This window comes from Pelodiscus sinensis, chromosome 1 (genome assembly GCF_052426305.1).
Source record: "Pelodiscus sinensis isolate ZL-2025 chromosome 1, ASM5242630v1, whole genome shotgun sequence".
NCBI lineage: Eukaryota > Metazoa > Chordata > Testudines > Trionychidae > Pelodiscus > Pelodiscus sinensis.
Genome location: NC_143052.1, coordinates 192,085,496 through 192,100,554, shown reverse-complemented (window position 1 = coordinate 192,100,554; position 15,059 = coordinate 192,085,496). Strand labels below are relative to the sequence as shown.

The 15,059-nt window shown below is 46.8% G+C and overlaps 1 protein-coding gene across 4 annotated transcripts in view; it reads right to left on the bottom strand.

Moving 5' to 3' along the window:
• Window positions 1–14,702, bottom strand: part of KCNJ15 (potassium inwardly rectifying channel subfamily J member 15) — a 95,288-nt gene extending 80,586 nt beyond the window's left edge. For 3 of the 4 annotated variants that reach the window (XM_014575451.4, XM_075911940.2, XM_014575454.4), the window contains exon 1: window positions 14,564–14,700. Coding sequence is in view for 1 of the 4 variants with exons in the window: in XM_075911916.2 (XP_075768031.1) it covers window positions 14,564–14,619 (56 nt within the window). In the remaining 3 variants the exon portion in view is untranslated. Of the gene's footprint in view, window positions 1–14,563 lie in introns of all 4 variants that reach the window. The other variant, XM_075911916.2, reaches the window with a different exon arrangement.
• Between the last annotated feature and the right edge of the window lie 357 nt (window positions 14,703–15,059).

The following is a 15,059-nucleotide window of genomic DNA, read 5'->3' as shown; positions in this document are numbered from 1 at the left end:
CGCAAAACCACATCTAGATTGGCATGGACGCTTTTCCGCAAAAAGTGCTTTTGTAGAAAAGCATCCGTGCCAATCTAGACGCTCTTTTCTGCAAATGCTGTTAATTGAAAACTTTTTTGTTAAAAGCATTTGTGGAAAATCATGCCAGTCTAGACGTAGCCTATAGGTATAAAGCATGTAGCTGTAGAGATCAAAAGCCATCCCTATAATCAAAATAGACTGAGGGTGAGGTACAGAACAGACTGTAAGAGGCTACAGTAGGTTCCTACCATGGTACTAGGTAATATTCTAATAATAGATTGTATTATTTTGGGGGCAAGGTCTTTTACTGTTCTGTGTTTGTACACCACCTACTACAATGAGGTCTTAATTCATAACTGGAGCTCCAAGGTGCTATGTTATAACAAAAAATAATATACAGCTAGGTTGCTGAATATAAGCTCTTGACCATCACCAAAAGTGCCAGTTCTTTCCTTCTTTCCTCTCTTCATAGAATCCTAGGGTATGTCTACACTACCCCGCTAGTTCGAACTAGCGGGGTAGTGTAGACATACCCCTAGAGATTAGAAATACAAAAGCCCTAACAGCCAGTTATTCCAACTTCCACTGCCAATGCAGGATTGAATTTTCTATGGTTTTGTCCTTTAAAAAATATTGAGGTGCTTGCACTTCCAGCTCTTCCCTTGGGAATCTGTTCCACATTATAATAGGCCTCATTGTCAGAATTATTTTCTTGATATACAAACTGAACTTTTCTTAACTTTGTCCCATAACTTCTGTGCCTCTCAAATCACCCCTCTCCTTTCTAGCTGTTTATCTCCTTCAAATATCTGTAGATAGCTATTTCCTTTGGTCAACATTGCTTAACGTAGCCATAGAGATTTTGTGCTTTTAATCTTTCCTCACAAATTCACCTCTCTCTAACCATTTTTGTTGCTCTTCTTTGAAAGTTGTCTGTTGGTGAGGTTCCCAGTATTGAGCACGATACAGGCAATTTCGCCATCTGATTTTTGTAATGTTTAATGGGATCTGAAATTTTCCTCACATCAGGCTTGCTGCATTTATGCCATCTTCTGGTTGCTTAGTGAATTGGTATGTATTTCACACTACGAGTGACAGTTGTATCCTTTGGGAAATATGGAGGTCTCTTTAATGAATATTGCTTACAATCATGTTTTCCTTGAGCGTTATGAAATTCTGCACTACTTCTGTTTTTTTTCCTCGATTTTTTGTGTGCAATAGCTATACCGTAAAAAGAAATCATCATTTTCCCTTATGTGACAGTGTTATCCACTCTTCATCAGTAGGCTGCTCCTGCTCTAAAGAAACAGCTACTGAATCTAATCCAAAAACCTGCTTTGGCAGTAGGGCTACATTAACTGATCTAGTAGGCTGAATTCTAGTTTGGCACAGCTGAATACTAGTTTGCAAGCTCTTTTTTTGCTGTAAAGTGCATGAGTTAGTAGTATTTGTTGTGGGCTGCCTTTTCAACACTTACTCTCCTTTTATTTTTTGTATCCATTCTGGGTTTGATGCCACTAACTTCAATGGGAGGAATGACAAGCCTTATAGCTAATATTTTAGAAATAATTTTATGTGAAGGACGCTGCATTTATTATTTCCTTTGGGGACAAAGGAATGTTCTAATCAGCTTCTTTTCTTACTATTTCCGTTGGTCTCCTACCAACATTTTTGTTATCATTGAAGCACAGATGAAATTTCAAAAGAAAAATATTGATTTCTAATAGCTTTACATTCTTTGCTGTACAGTATTTGACAAAAGTAACTCCCGTCTGAAACACATGGACTTCAAGTGAGTGGCTAGCAAGTCAGAAGGGAGCTAGTGGGGGGGGGGGGGGGACAGCAAACAGGGGAGTTTGAGAAGAAGAGAATGAACAAGGTGCATTTACTCATCTTGGGGTGAGGGACCTTTTTAGGTTATTTGGTTTTTAACTGTTTATGGTTTTCTTTCTCTTCCAATCATACACGTCAATTTCATGGGTGCTCTGTGGCTGGCAAGTGTGAGCCTGGCAGGAGTGGTGGGATGAGTGTAGAGCCTTGGGAGTGGATTAGGGGCAGAGCATTGGGGAAGGGGATAGAGTGGGGGTTGGGCATTGGGAAGGGGCAGAGCAGTAGAGGATTTCAGGGGAAGGGAAAGAATGGGGTGGGGCCTCAGAGCGGAGCAGGGGTGGAGCACCTGGGTGAAAGTAAAGTCAGCACCTATGCACAGGGGGTATGTCTACACTACCACCCTAGTTCGAACTAGGGTGGTAATGTAGGAGTTTCACGAGGAGTAATGGTAGTTCGGACTAGGAAGCCTAGTCCGAACTAGCTAGTCCGTGCCGCGTGTAGCTGTGCGGCACGTAGTCCGCACTAGCAGACATTTAAAAATGGCGGCGCCCGGCGAGATGCAAATGAAGCCCGGGAAATTCAAATCCCGGGCTTCATTTGCAACTCTGGTTGCCTACATTACCACCCTAGTTCGAACTAGGGTGGTAGTGTAGCCATACCCTGGGTGACTTAAAGTTACAGGGTGAGTTGCAGGGGTAACGTCTGAGGAAGAAAACAGGGGGCCCGGTTATGTGGGGAAGAGGTGAAACAGGAGCAGGGACTACAGTGGAGGGAGGTTGTCTAGGCCTCTCCCCATGACTCCCCCACCACCACACATAGCCCTGGGGGAAGGCCTAGACAACCTCCCTCCACTGCAGTCCCTGCTCCTGTTCCACCTCTTCCCCTAAGCCCTCTCCCCTGAGTGATGTAGCCTGGGTTAACTAGCAGACGTCCGATGCCAGAAGCAGGGGTCGGGCCCCCCTTCACTCACTGGAAGCAGTGGGGGGAAGCAGAGTGACTCAGCCCCAGCCCACTCTTGTGCCCCACACACATCACCCCTGGTCAGTTGGGTTGGTGTGTTTGGGGCTTGTTTGGACCGTGGTTCCTCTAATCATTTCTGACCAGCCTCAACTAGCCTTGTGATTAACAGGTGCTGACGTAGGAGAGAAGGCCTTAAAAGTAGGGTTGCCAGATGGCCAAAACAAAAATACCGACCCCCCCCCCCCCACCAAAAAAAAAAACACCGGGAAAAAGTTTTGTTGAAGGATAAAAAAGGAGGGGGGGGGGGGAACCAAAGTTGTTAAGCAAAAAAAAAACTCCAAGAACCTGGATCACTGCTAGGGGTTACCAGGTAGTCATGGAGTGGGGGTGGGGGTGGAGGGGCGGGGGAAGACCGACCAGGAAAGGAGCGATGCTAGCCGGGAAGGGGGAGGCAACAGGACTGGCCAGAGGAGATTGGGGGGGCCAACGGGAAGCAGGGCTGGTTGTGGGAGGGCTGGCTGCAGGATATTGGGGGTGCGGGGTCCAGCCAGGAGGGGGCGGGACTGGCCGGGAGTAAGGGGGGGTGGAAAGCATAGCTGGGGAGGATCGGGGGCTGGGAGGGTGGCTGGGAGGAGGGGGGGCGGGAAGCAGAGCTGGTGGGGGGCAGGGGGGCAGTGGCGCTGGCCGGGGGAGATCAGGAAGAGGAACGGGCCACCGGGAAGCAGAGCTGGGGGGGTGCAGGGGCCGGCTGGGAACAGGGGGGTGAGCAAATCGTCCGGTGGGGAGCAGGACTGACCTGGGCACTTGCTGCCTGTCCCGCGCAGGCTCCCGGCGACGCACAAACGAGGAGGAGGCTTCCCTTCCTCCTCACACTCAACCGACTGAGGGCTCCCGGCGGCAATCGCAGCCCCACCTCCTAGCTGGGACTCCCAGCCGCTCCTCCTGCCCATGCCAAGCTTATGTCCGGTGCGCAGCCGGAAAAATCAGAAAATACTGGACATTGCACATGTCCGGTATTTTCTGATTTTTTTACCGGACAGAGCGCGCAAATACCGGACTGTCCGGTACAATACCAGACACCTGGCAACCCTACTTAAAAGCCAGAAGCTAAGGAAAGCAGGTGAACGGAGAACAGCAAACACCAGAGTTTGAGATGGAGTTTGTAAGAGGGAGTCATAATATAATTGCTATAGTTAGGAAGGGCCGCATCAGTGACAACATTGCTCCTGCCGTCCCCATTTGCACCTCTACTGAGACAAAGAACCTGGCTCTGGATGCCTCTACCCAGACCCTGGTGTGGATTTGCAAGGACTTTGGTTTATATTTTCCACTCACTAAAACCAAGGTGGTTTCTACTGTGTAGAAGGTTTCTGCTGGGGGACTCTCTCAGGAAGGAGGTAGAACTACAGGAAGAGGTCTTGAGGCTTTGGAGCATCCATGCACAATGAAGAATTCATAGTGAGTATTCACATGGGCTGTGTCTAGACTGCATCCCTTTTCCGTAAAAGGGATGCAAATTAGACACATCGCAATTGCAAATGAAGCAGGGATTTAAATCTCCCCCGCTTCATTTGCATAAACATGGCTGCCGCTTTTTTCCAGCTCGGAGCTTTGCCGGAAAAAAGCGCAAGTCTAGATGCGGATCTTTCAGAAAATAAAGCCTTTTCCGAAAGATCCCTTATTTTTTTTAACTGTATCCTTTGGTATATATGGTTGTGACAATTTTCATCCACTATTTGATCTGAGGAAGTGGGTCTGGCTCACGAAAGCTCATCATCTAATAGACCATCTTGTTAGTCTTTAAGTGCTACATAGTCCTGTATTTTATTTTGACCATAGTATTTTATCACGGAAGGGGGGCTATAAAAAAGATTGCCACCTTGGAGTCTATTTAAGCAATAGGAAGCTATCAGCCCTTTGCTTTTGGCCAGCCTGGAGAATGGCCTGATGCACTAGAATACAAAGAGGGATGGATCCCCAAGTCTGAGAAAAAGGGTTTGTGTCTGACTTGAAGATTACACCTGAAATAAGAACAGCTCTTTGGAGTAAGAATTTGTGTGCAATAAGATTTTTAGAGAATTAGACCTAGCTATGCGTTTTGTATTAATTTTAATTCAACAACTTACTTTGAGTTGTCTGTTTTCACTTGCAACTGCTTAAATCCTACCGAGTGCACTTATTAAAAATGCTTTTGTTTACTATCAGGCCCAGTGTAAATAACTGGTACCTGGGGGAGGGGAGGAACTGTGCATATCCCTCTTTCATCGATAAACAGAGCTTACCCCGATGAGCTTTCACTGTGATTTTGATCCCACTGGAAGGTTTTGGTCTCAATTGGGGGGAGGTCTTGTTTCTTGGCTGCTGAGCTCTAGACCTGTATCCTCCCATTGATGAAGTGGTTCAGTGTTTGCATTGCTCTGCGGGGGCAGGGAGTGGTTACCCCAACCCTGTGCTTTGTCTGGGGGAGACCAGAAGATGTGGCCCCCCAGGATAGAGTGGTAGGGAGTCCCAGAGAGCAAGAAGGCTGGTGTCAGTGTCATGATCAGCACACTGGGAAACAATTCCAAGGGGACTTCTGTGACTGCGCCCTATCACAGTGATGTTTGATGACTATTGAGAGGGAGGAGACACCCATTTATCTCATGACATGGCATCATGAGAGCTATGTTGCCTGCCAGGGACAAGAATCTGAGATGTTACAGAAGGATTTACAAAGATCATCCAGCCTTCTGATGCTGCCCCATGCTTCTCATCTATATGGGCAAGCGTGAGATTGGGAGGTGTGACCCTGGGCAGATCATAAGTAATTACAGGGCTCTGGGAGTAAGGGTGAAGGAAAAGGAGACACGTGTTTTTTTTCTTCAATACCTCCCACCGAGGGTAGGGGCCTAAGCAGAGACAGAAACATCAGACATGTGATTCCATGTCTGCGTGGATGGTGTCACCAAGAGAATTTTGATTTTCTTGACCATGCAATGCTATTCTGGGAAGAAGGTCTGCTGAGCAAAGAAAAGGTCCACTTATTGAGGAAGGGGCAGAGCATTTTTGGATACAGACTTGTTCACCTAGCAAGCTTTAAACTAGGTTAGAAGGAATCAAGAAGACAAAAAGTCCACAGGTAAGTCAAAAACATGGTGACTTGAGAGAAGGGTCAGAACTTGGGAGGATCATGGGACATTGCAGCAGGAATAAGAGAGAGAGAGAGAGATTGAGAAATCCCTAATCATTTTAGGTGTTTGTATACAATTCAAGAAGTAAGGGAAATTAGCAGGAAGAACTGGAAATGCTAATTAATAAACACAACTATGTCGTAATTGGCATTACAGTCTTGGTGGGATAATACACATGAGCAGAATATTGGTACAGAAGGATACAGTTTGTTCAGAAAGGATAGGCGGGTGAAAAAGAGGAGTGGTTACCTTAAAAATTAAAGATGTACACATTTGGTCTGAGACTAAGATGGAAATAGGAGACAGACTTGTTGAAAGTCTCTGGATAAGGATAAAAGAGGTCAAAAAGCAAGGGGATGTTATAGTAGGGGTTATTACAGATCACCAAACTAGGAAGAAGAGACAGACAAAACAACAAAATCACTCAAAGCCTAGGATTTGGTGGTGATGGGGGACTTCAACTACCCAGACATCTGTTAGGAAAATAACACTGCAGATCACAGATTATCCAGCAAGTTCTTAGAACGTATTAGAGACCATTTTTTTATTTCAAAAGATGGAGAAAGCTAGTGGGGAAGAGGCTGTTGTAGATTTCATTTTGACAAATTAGGAGAAAGTGGATAAGAATTTGGAAGTGGAAGGCGATTTGAGTGGAACTGATCATAAAATTCCAGAATTCATAATTCTAACAGTGGGAGGGGAAACAGCATAGTAAAGATAATGGATTTTAAAAGAGAAGACTTTAGCAAACTCATAGAGTTGGTAGGTAAGATGCCATGGGAAGCAAGTCTACAGAGACACACAGATCAAGAGAACTGGTAATATTACAAGGAAACATTATTAAGGGCACAAGAGCAAACTGAAGTGCAGGAAGTTAGGAAATATGACAAGAGACTACCCTGGCTTAACCAGGAAATCTTCAATGATCTGAAATTTAAAAAAAGAATCTGTGACGGACCCAGCGAGGTCCGCACTAGGAGCGGGGGAGGCCCCCCCTCGCAAGCGGGAAGCGGCGGCCAGGGACGGCCGAAAGCCGCTCGGCGCGGCGCCACCGGCCCTGCCGCGGCAAGACGCAGGGGCGGGCGCGCGCCAGGGGAAACCCCGGGCTACCAGGAGATGTCCGGCTAGGGCGCCCCGGTTTGTGCCCAGGGGCAGAGCCGCGGGCACACTCCGGCGGGAGCCGGGCGGGAGTGCTCCGGAGGGGGCGGGGCTTACGCCCCTGACGTCACCCGCCCGCGCCCATAACAGGGGCTCAGAGACGCCCAGGAAAGGGGGAGCAAGCGGGCAGCCACCCTGGCTGCCTGACACCCCAAGCACCCGGCCTTCCGGGCAACGAAGGGAGACGATCCCGGCAGCTGGCGACTCGCCCTGGGACGGGCACGGCGTCTGTGACGGGGTAAGCGACTTAACTCTGCGCCGGCCCGGGGGTCCAGCGCCGCGGGACTGGAAAGAGTCCGAGGCGGGACCGTTTTGGCGCCCGTGGGCAGGCGAGTTTCGGGCGGCTGCCCCGCCTGCCGTGGGGGGATCTCTTTAAGGCACCCACCCCACTTAGGGCCTCGGGCTGGGACCCGGTGGTGAGGGCGGGCCCGGGTCCCCCACTCCCCCACCCCCCGACCTCAGCGTAGGTCTTCAAGGCGGCAACAGCCGCACACTCCACCCCACCTCCCCATCCCCACCGAGGGGGACCGAGAGGAAGGGAGCAGGACTAGAGGGATGGCTCAAGAGCCCCGGTCGGGCCCCCAGCCGGGGGCCGCCCGGGAAGGTACCGGCCCGGGTCCGCCGAGCCCCCCCGGCCCTACTCCGGGCGGGGGGTGATCGCACCCGGGACCAGACTCACCCACGGGCCCCGGAGGATGGGGTACCTGGGCGTTCTGAGGCGGTGGGTTCGCGGAGCCCCACCCCGCCCCGCCGGCCCCGGCCAGGGGCACGGACGGGAGTTCCGGGGTGTGGAGCTTGCACCCTTAAAACCCGCCACAGAATTCTACAAAAAGTAGAATCTAGGTAAAATGACAAAGGCTGAATATAAACAAATAACACAAATAGGTAGTAATAAAATTAGAAAGGCTAAGGCAAGAGGCATAAAGGGTAACAAGAAAACATGTTACAAAAACATTAGAAACAAGATGACCACCAAGGACATGTTAGGCCCATTACTCAATGAGGGTATGTCTACACTACAACATTAGTTCGAACTAACGGACGTTAGTTCGAACTTAATTCGAACTAACGGAGCGCTTAGTTCGAACTAGGTAATCCTCATTCCACGAGGATTAAGCCTAGTTCGAACTTACTAGTTCGAATTAAGGGCTGTGTAGCCCCTTAATTCGAACTAGTGGGAGGCTAGCCCTCCCCAGGTTTCCCTGGTGGCCACTCTGGCCAACACCAGGGAAACTCGTCTGCCCCCCTCCCTGCCCCGGACCCCTTAAAGGGGCACGGGCTGGTTACGGTGCCCGTGCCAGGTGCAAGCCTGCCAGCACCCAGCCAGCAGACCCTGCACCTGGCACGGATCGAGCCACCCACCCAATGCCCCCCAGCCCTCCCCCTCTTCCCGGGACCAGGCTGGCGGCTCCCAGGAGCTTGCCCGGGACAGCAAGAGGTGGGCACCCGCCTGGGCTCGTGCGGACATCATGGACCTCGTCCACGACCTCTGCACTAGGCACAGGAAAGTGGCTGTCTAGGGCAGGAGAGCTGCCAGCCTGGCCACCCAGGAGCAGGTGTGCATGAAAATCAAGGTGGTCCACTGAGACGCCCGACCCTGAACCCTGAGCTTACAATGGCCGACCTGGGTCAGACCAAAGGTCCATCTAGCCCAATAGCCTGTCTGCCGACAGTGGCCAACCCTAGGGACCCTGGACGGGATGGACCGAAGACAGTGACCAAGCCATTTGTCTCATGCCATCCCTCTCCATACTTCCACAAACCTTGGGCAGGGACACCACTCCTACCCCCTGGCTAATACCACTCCATGGACCCAACCTCCGTGACTTGATCTCACGTCCCTTTAAACTCTGTTCTAGTTCTAGCCTTCACAGCCTCCTGCAGCAAGGAGTTCCACAGGTTGACTCTTTGCTTTGTGAAGAACAACTTTCTGTTACTAGTTTGAAGCCTGCTACCCATTCCTTTCCTTTGGTGTCCTCTAGTCCTTTTTTATGGGAACTAATGAAGAACTTTTCTGTATGCACCCTCTCCACCCCACTCCTGCTTTTAGAGACCTCTATCCTGTCCCCCCTCGTCTCCTCTTTTCTAAGCTGAAAAGTCCCAGACTCTTTAGCCTCTCTTCATATGGGACCTGTTCCCAATCCCTGATCATTTTAGTTGCCCTCCCCTCTCCCAGCCTCTCTCTTCCCCTCTCCCACCTCCTTTTCCCAGTCTCCCCCAGTTTTGTTCAATAAAGACAGATTCCATTTTTGAACACAATTGTCCTTTGCTTTGTACATCAAGAAGAGGGGCTAGGGAAGGGTAAGTGGAAGGAGGTGAGGGAGGAATGGGGTACGCGCCCCCGATGGGGAGGACTGGGCTGGCTCTGCGGGCTTCTGGGTGTGGAAGCTCTCCTTCATCCCCCCAATTGCCCCCTCTCCCCAGATGGCAGCCTGCGGCAAGTGCAGCCGGGCTGATGGCCGAGTGCTGTGATGTGCCCAGTGTGGGTACTCCGGGCAATCCAAGCCAGGACTGCTTTGCAAGCGGGGCACCCCTGAGAACTGTCTGTCCGGGGAAGGGGTCGGGACCCTTTAAGCACAGCCCTCGGCTAGCCTGAGTCAGCATCTCCACGCTCTAAGTCCTCCTCTGATGCCCTGCCGGCACTGCTTCCGGCCATCCTTAACCCCGCTTCAGGGTCCACTTAATGTGGACGCGCTAGTTCGAATTAGCAAAACGCTAATTTGAACTAGTTTTTAGTTCTAGATGCGTTAGTTTGAATTAGCTTAGTTCGAATTAACTAATTCGAACTAAGTTAGTTTGAATTAACGTTGTAGTGTAGACGTACCCTGAGGGAGGAAAAACAAGAACAGAAAATTTGGAAATGAAGAGTTAACCAATTTTTTGTTTGTTTCACTTTTCACCAACAGTTTAGTAGAAACTGGATGTCCAACATAGTGAACGGCAGTGAAAATGAGGTAGAATCTGAGGCTAAAATAGGAAAAGAATAAATTAAAATTCACTTAGACAAGTTAGATATCTTTGAGTCACCAGGGCCAAGGGTCCCTTATAAGCTGCATAGCAGCTGCTCTAAACTACACAGCAGCAAAGCCCTGCAGCTCCTTAATCAGCCCCGCGCACTTTGGGGCTCAGGGCTCCACACACGGTGCTGCCTGGCTGGACAGGACTGATTAAACAGCTGCAGGGCTTTGCTGCTGTGTAGTTTAGGGCAGCGGTTCCCAACCGCCAGGTTGCTGCCGAGCCGCGGTGGCTCTGGGTGCCAGGGTACCATAGCCAGCGCTGCCGAGCCAGTGTGGCTATTGAGAAAGGCATGTCCTGCCCCATCTCTCAACCAGCCAGCACTGGGCAGGTGCAGAGTCTCTTCCCAGACATGGAAGAGCACTGTTCAGAGCCCAGTATGTCAGCCTTAGAACAGCTGCAACCCGAGCAACAGTGCTCAGTTGGTGCTGGGAAGCAACACATGGCTAGTTGAGGGGGGCTGGCCCTGTGACGTCCGGGATGGGGAGCTGGCACTGGGAGGCACTGGGGGTGGGACTAGTAGTGGGGGACTAAGGAGCCTGGGCTGGCACTGGGAAGCTTTGGGGATGGGGCTAATACTGGGCCCTAGGGGCTGGCACTGGGGAGGGCTCAGTGGGGGTTGGGTACATTGGGGCTCTGGAAACAGGAAAGTGGCACTGGGGGGCCTAGTGGCGGGGCTCTAAGGGGTGGAGGATGGCACTGAGGCATGGGGTCTGGCACTGGGAGGCTCTGAGGGCAGGAGGCTGGCACTGGGGGGGTGGATGCAGGGGACTCTGGAGGGTAATGGAGGGGGTGCTCTAGGGGTTAGGGCTGGGGGGTTCTGGGAGCCAGGGCTTTTGGCAGGTTAGTAACAGTTTTGTGTATTTGCATATTCATTATTTGCATAATGAATATGCAACTATGCAAATAAAATGATGCCGGTCTGCCAAAAGTTTGCGAATGGGTTTGCCAGTCCCTGGTATAAAAAAGGTTGGGAACCACTGGTTTGGAGGAAGTCTTGACCAGGGCCTGATAAAATACATCCTAGAATACTCAAAGAGCTAACTGAGAAAATAGCTGAGACGTTAGTAACTATCTTTGAAAAGTCATAGACGAGAAGAGAGATTCCAGAGGACTGGAAATGGGCTAGTATTGTGCCAGTCTCTAAAAAGGACAACCTAGAGAACTACAGTTTAACATCTGTGTCTGGAAAGATAATGACACAAATAATTAAAGAATCAATTTGTGACTACTTAGAAGACAATAAGTAACAGTCAATATGAATTTGCCAAGAATTAAATCATGTGATACCAACCTAATAGCTCATTTTGATAGGGTATCAAAACTTGTTCACAAGGTATATGTGATATTTCTTGACTTTGATAAGTCTTTTGCTATTGTCTCACATGACCTTCCCATAAACAAACTAGAGAAATTCAATCTCCATGGAGCTACTATAAAGAGGATATAAAACTTTGGATAACTGTTGCCAGAGGATAGTAGTTCAGTCAGGCTGGAAGAGCATCTCAAAAAATCAGTTTGAGGTCCACTTCTGTTCAATATCTTCATCCGTGATTTAGATAATGGCATAGAGAATATGCTTATAAAAATTATGGATGTTACCAGCTGGGAGGCATTGCAAGTACATTGGAGGATAGTATTAACATTCAAAATGAACTGGACAAACTGGAGAAATGGTCTGAAGTAAATGGGTTGAAATTCAATAAAGACATATGCAAAGTAGTCCACTTAAGAGGAAATAATCTATTACATGGGACATGACAGCCTAGGAAGGTGTACTGTAGACAGGGATCTGGGAATCATTTTGAATCACAAGCTGAATATAAGTCAACAATAGTGTGACACTGTTGCCAAAAAAGCAAACACAATCCTGGGATGTATTAGCAGAAATGTTGTCAGGACAAGTAGTAATCCTTCTGCTCTACTCTGTGCTAATTAGGCCTGAACTGGAGTAGGTGTGTCCAGTTCAGTGTGCCACTTTTCAGAAAAAACATGGATAAATTGGAGAAAGTGCAGAGAAGAGCTAGAAAAGTGATTAAAAGTCTAGAAAAATGAACTATAAGGAAAGATTGAAAAAAATGGGTTTAATCTAGTCTGGAGACATGAAAACTGAGATGGGCCATGATAACAAGTGCATAAAAAGGTTGTTACACGGAGGAGAGAGAAAAAAATTTCCTCTTCACATCAAAGATAGGACAATAAGCAATGGATTTATGTTGCAGCAAGGCAGGTTTATGTCTGACATTAGGAAAAATGTCCTTTGTGTCAGAAAAGTTAAGCACTGGAATAAACTGGAGGAAAATCTCATCACTGGAGATTTTTAAGAGCAGGTTAGACAAGCACCTGTTGGGGGTGGTCTAGACAACATCTAGTCCTGACATGAGTGCAGGAGAAAAAACTCTTAAGGTCCCTAAGTCCTACCTATGACTAACAATATAGTTCAAGTTAGGCACATGCTTCAATACATGGCTTTAGTCAGGGTTTGGATACTGAAATATTTGAAAAATAATTTTAACTGTAGAATTAGATAACTTTGTTTACCAATCAGGTTTTCATCCCAACTCCTCTACATTGCTTAAAGAAATGTAAATAATTCAGTCAACAACTGAAAGAAATAACTGAATGTTTTGCTTTTAAAAACTGACAGGTCTTTAGAGATTGATTTGTAGAATGATACTTTGTATAATAGTTTCTGAATTTCAGTTTAACCCACTAAGAACTGGTATTTAAAAATAAACAATGAAAGCTATGATAACTCCAGTGTGTAATTTTTTTAGTGAAAAGTGGCATTTCTGCATTTTAAAAATTAAACATTAAAAGTAAATGAAATCCTCAATTACCAAAAACACATTAAGGTAAATCACTGATATTAATTTCACATCTTGCTGCTATATTTATGTCCAGTTTTTGTAAAATTATTTTTGTTTCAGTTGAGAGGAAAAGAAAATAATCTGAATTAATTTAGTACCTCAATCTAGGACATACAATGAACAAAGAATTCTACATCTAATATATAATTGTTGCACTACCTTACATTAAAACACATATATTTATTGACAATGTCTGGAGGGACAGTTCCTGCAGTTGTTTTCCATTTATACAATGGCCACCATATCTACCATTATATCAGTGTGGTTAAACACTGGAATAAATTGCCAAGGGGAGTTGTGGAATCACCATCACTAGAGATAGTTAAGAGCAGGTTAGAGATACAACTGTCAGGGGTGATCTATACCAGTATTTCTTAAACTTTTTAAGACCAAGGAACACCAATCAAACTTTTTATGGGAAACACCAAAGATTTTTTGTTGAGCAAAAAAGGTTGGAGGAAAAAGGGCCAGGGGAAAAAAAAAGTCACTTGCCCCTTTAAGGGTGGCCATTTTGAATTCTGTTCTCTGCGGCACACCTCCACCAGTGTACCACAGTACACAGTTTAAGAAACACAGATCTATACAGTGCTTGGTCCTACCATCAGGGCAGGAGACTGGACTCTATTACCTCTTGAGGTCCCTTTCAGTTCTATTATTATATGATTCCATGAATACTTCTATATTTTTACTTGCTTTGTTGTACAGCAAATTACTTATATAACATCTCAATTGAAGTCTCAACTTTCATATGTTATATATACTCTGTTATTTTAAAAAGAAAATAAATTATTTTTTCTATTTCTAATTAAATTAGTCGTTTAGATAATTTACAGATAATTTGTCAGAGAGAAGCCTCCAGTCGACATTCTCAATGCACATAATCAAATTTACATGATACACATTCAAATTTCAATATGCAATTTAGGATGTCTGAATGGCTATATAAATAGTTAAAGCAACAAACACACCATCACATACCTGTAAATGTATAAACCTTGGATTCTTCCTACTAAAATTTTGGCACTTAATTTTTAAAAAGTCTGGGTTCTTCCTCAGTACTAGCATTTTCATATAACTAATGAATGCATGACATTTCACACTTAATTGTGAGCATGTGTGGTAGGAAACAAAGCAGACAGGGAACTAGGAAAGGCACTAAAGAGTCACTTTAGTGAAGCAAAAGAAAGAGGGAATGGCTTTAAGCATCACTCTTACCATGAACAATTGTTCCCTGTTCAGTGTCAGAAGAAAGAGACTCTCTCTGAAGTTCTTTTCCAGTATGTTATCACAATATTTAATCATCAGCTTCCCCCTCTCCATCTCCTCCCCCTGTAGGTAGTTAACTTTAGGGCCAATAAGTGAGAATATGCAAAGTAGTTTGGGTAAAATAGAAATTTATTTAAACTTCTACCCCAAATTCAACTTGACAGAGAGATAGAGAGACAGACAGAAAGAGAGAGAGAATATGTAAGGGGCCTAACATTCAGCAGAACAGTGGTCCTCTCCCATTTGGAATATTCAGCCAATATTTAGACACACCTCTCTTTTTGCAGTTCCTGCTGGAAGTCCTGCAGCTCCCAGAAGAAGAGGATCATTTCCTTTCCCTCACCAGTCCTGGAGAATACAAGCTACAACAAAGAGCTAAACAGGGTCTTCACTTTCGTGCTCAGGCTTTGGAGGCAGAAACTGAACCAGCCAGGGAGAAAAAGAGCTTTTCTTCCCTCCAGAGGGGAGGAGCTGAATCAGCTGGGGAGGAGATCTTTATTCTCCTCTCTGCTGACAGCAGCAGGCCCAGAGAGTACTAAATTATCAGACTACGTGGGAAGATCAGTAATATTTGGGTTATTTATGGGAATCAGTCATATTCACAGTTGGGGAACTTGGTATTTGATTTGCTCTTTTTTGGTATGAAAAAGAAAATCAATCAACTCTATCCCTTATTTCTTATTTTCATATGTGTCTGCGGTTCCAGATTATGGCCAGGAATGGAAGTGTTGAAATACCACGAGAAGATTTATTCTCACACTACTTCTGG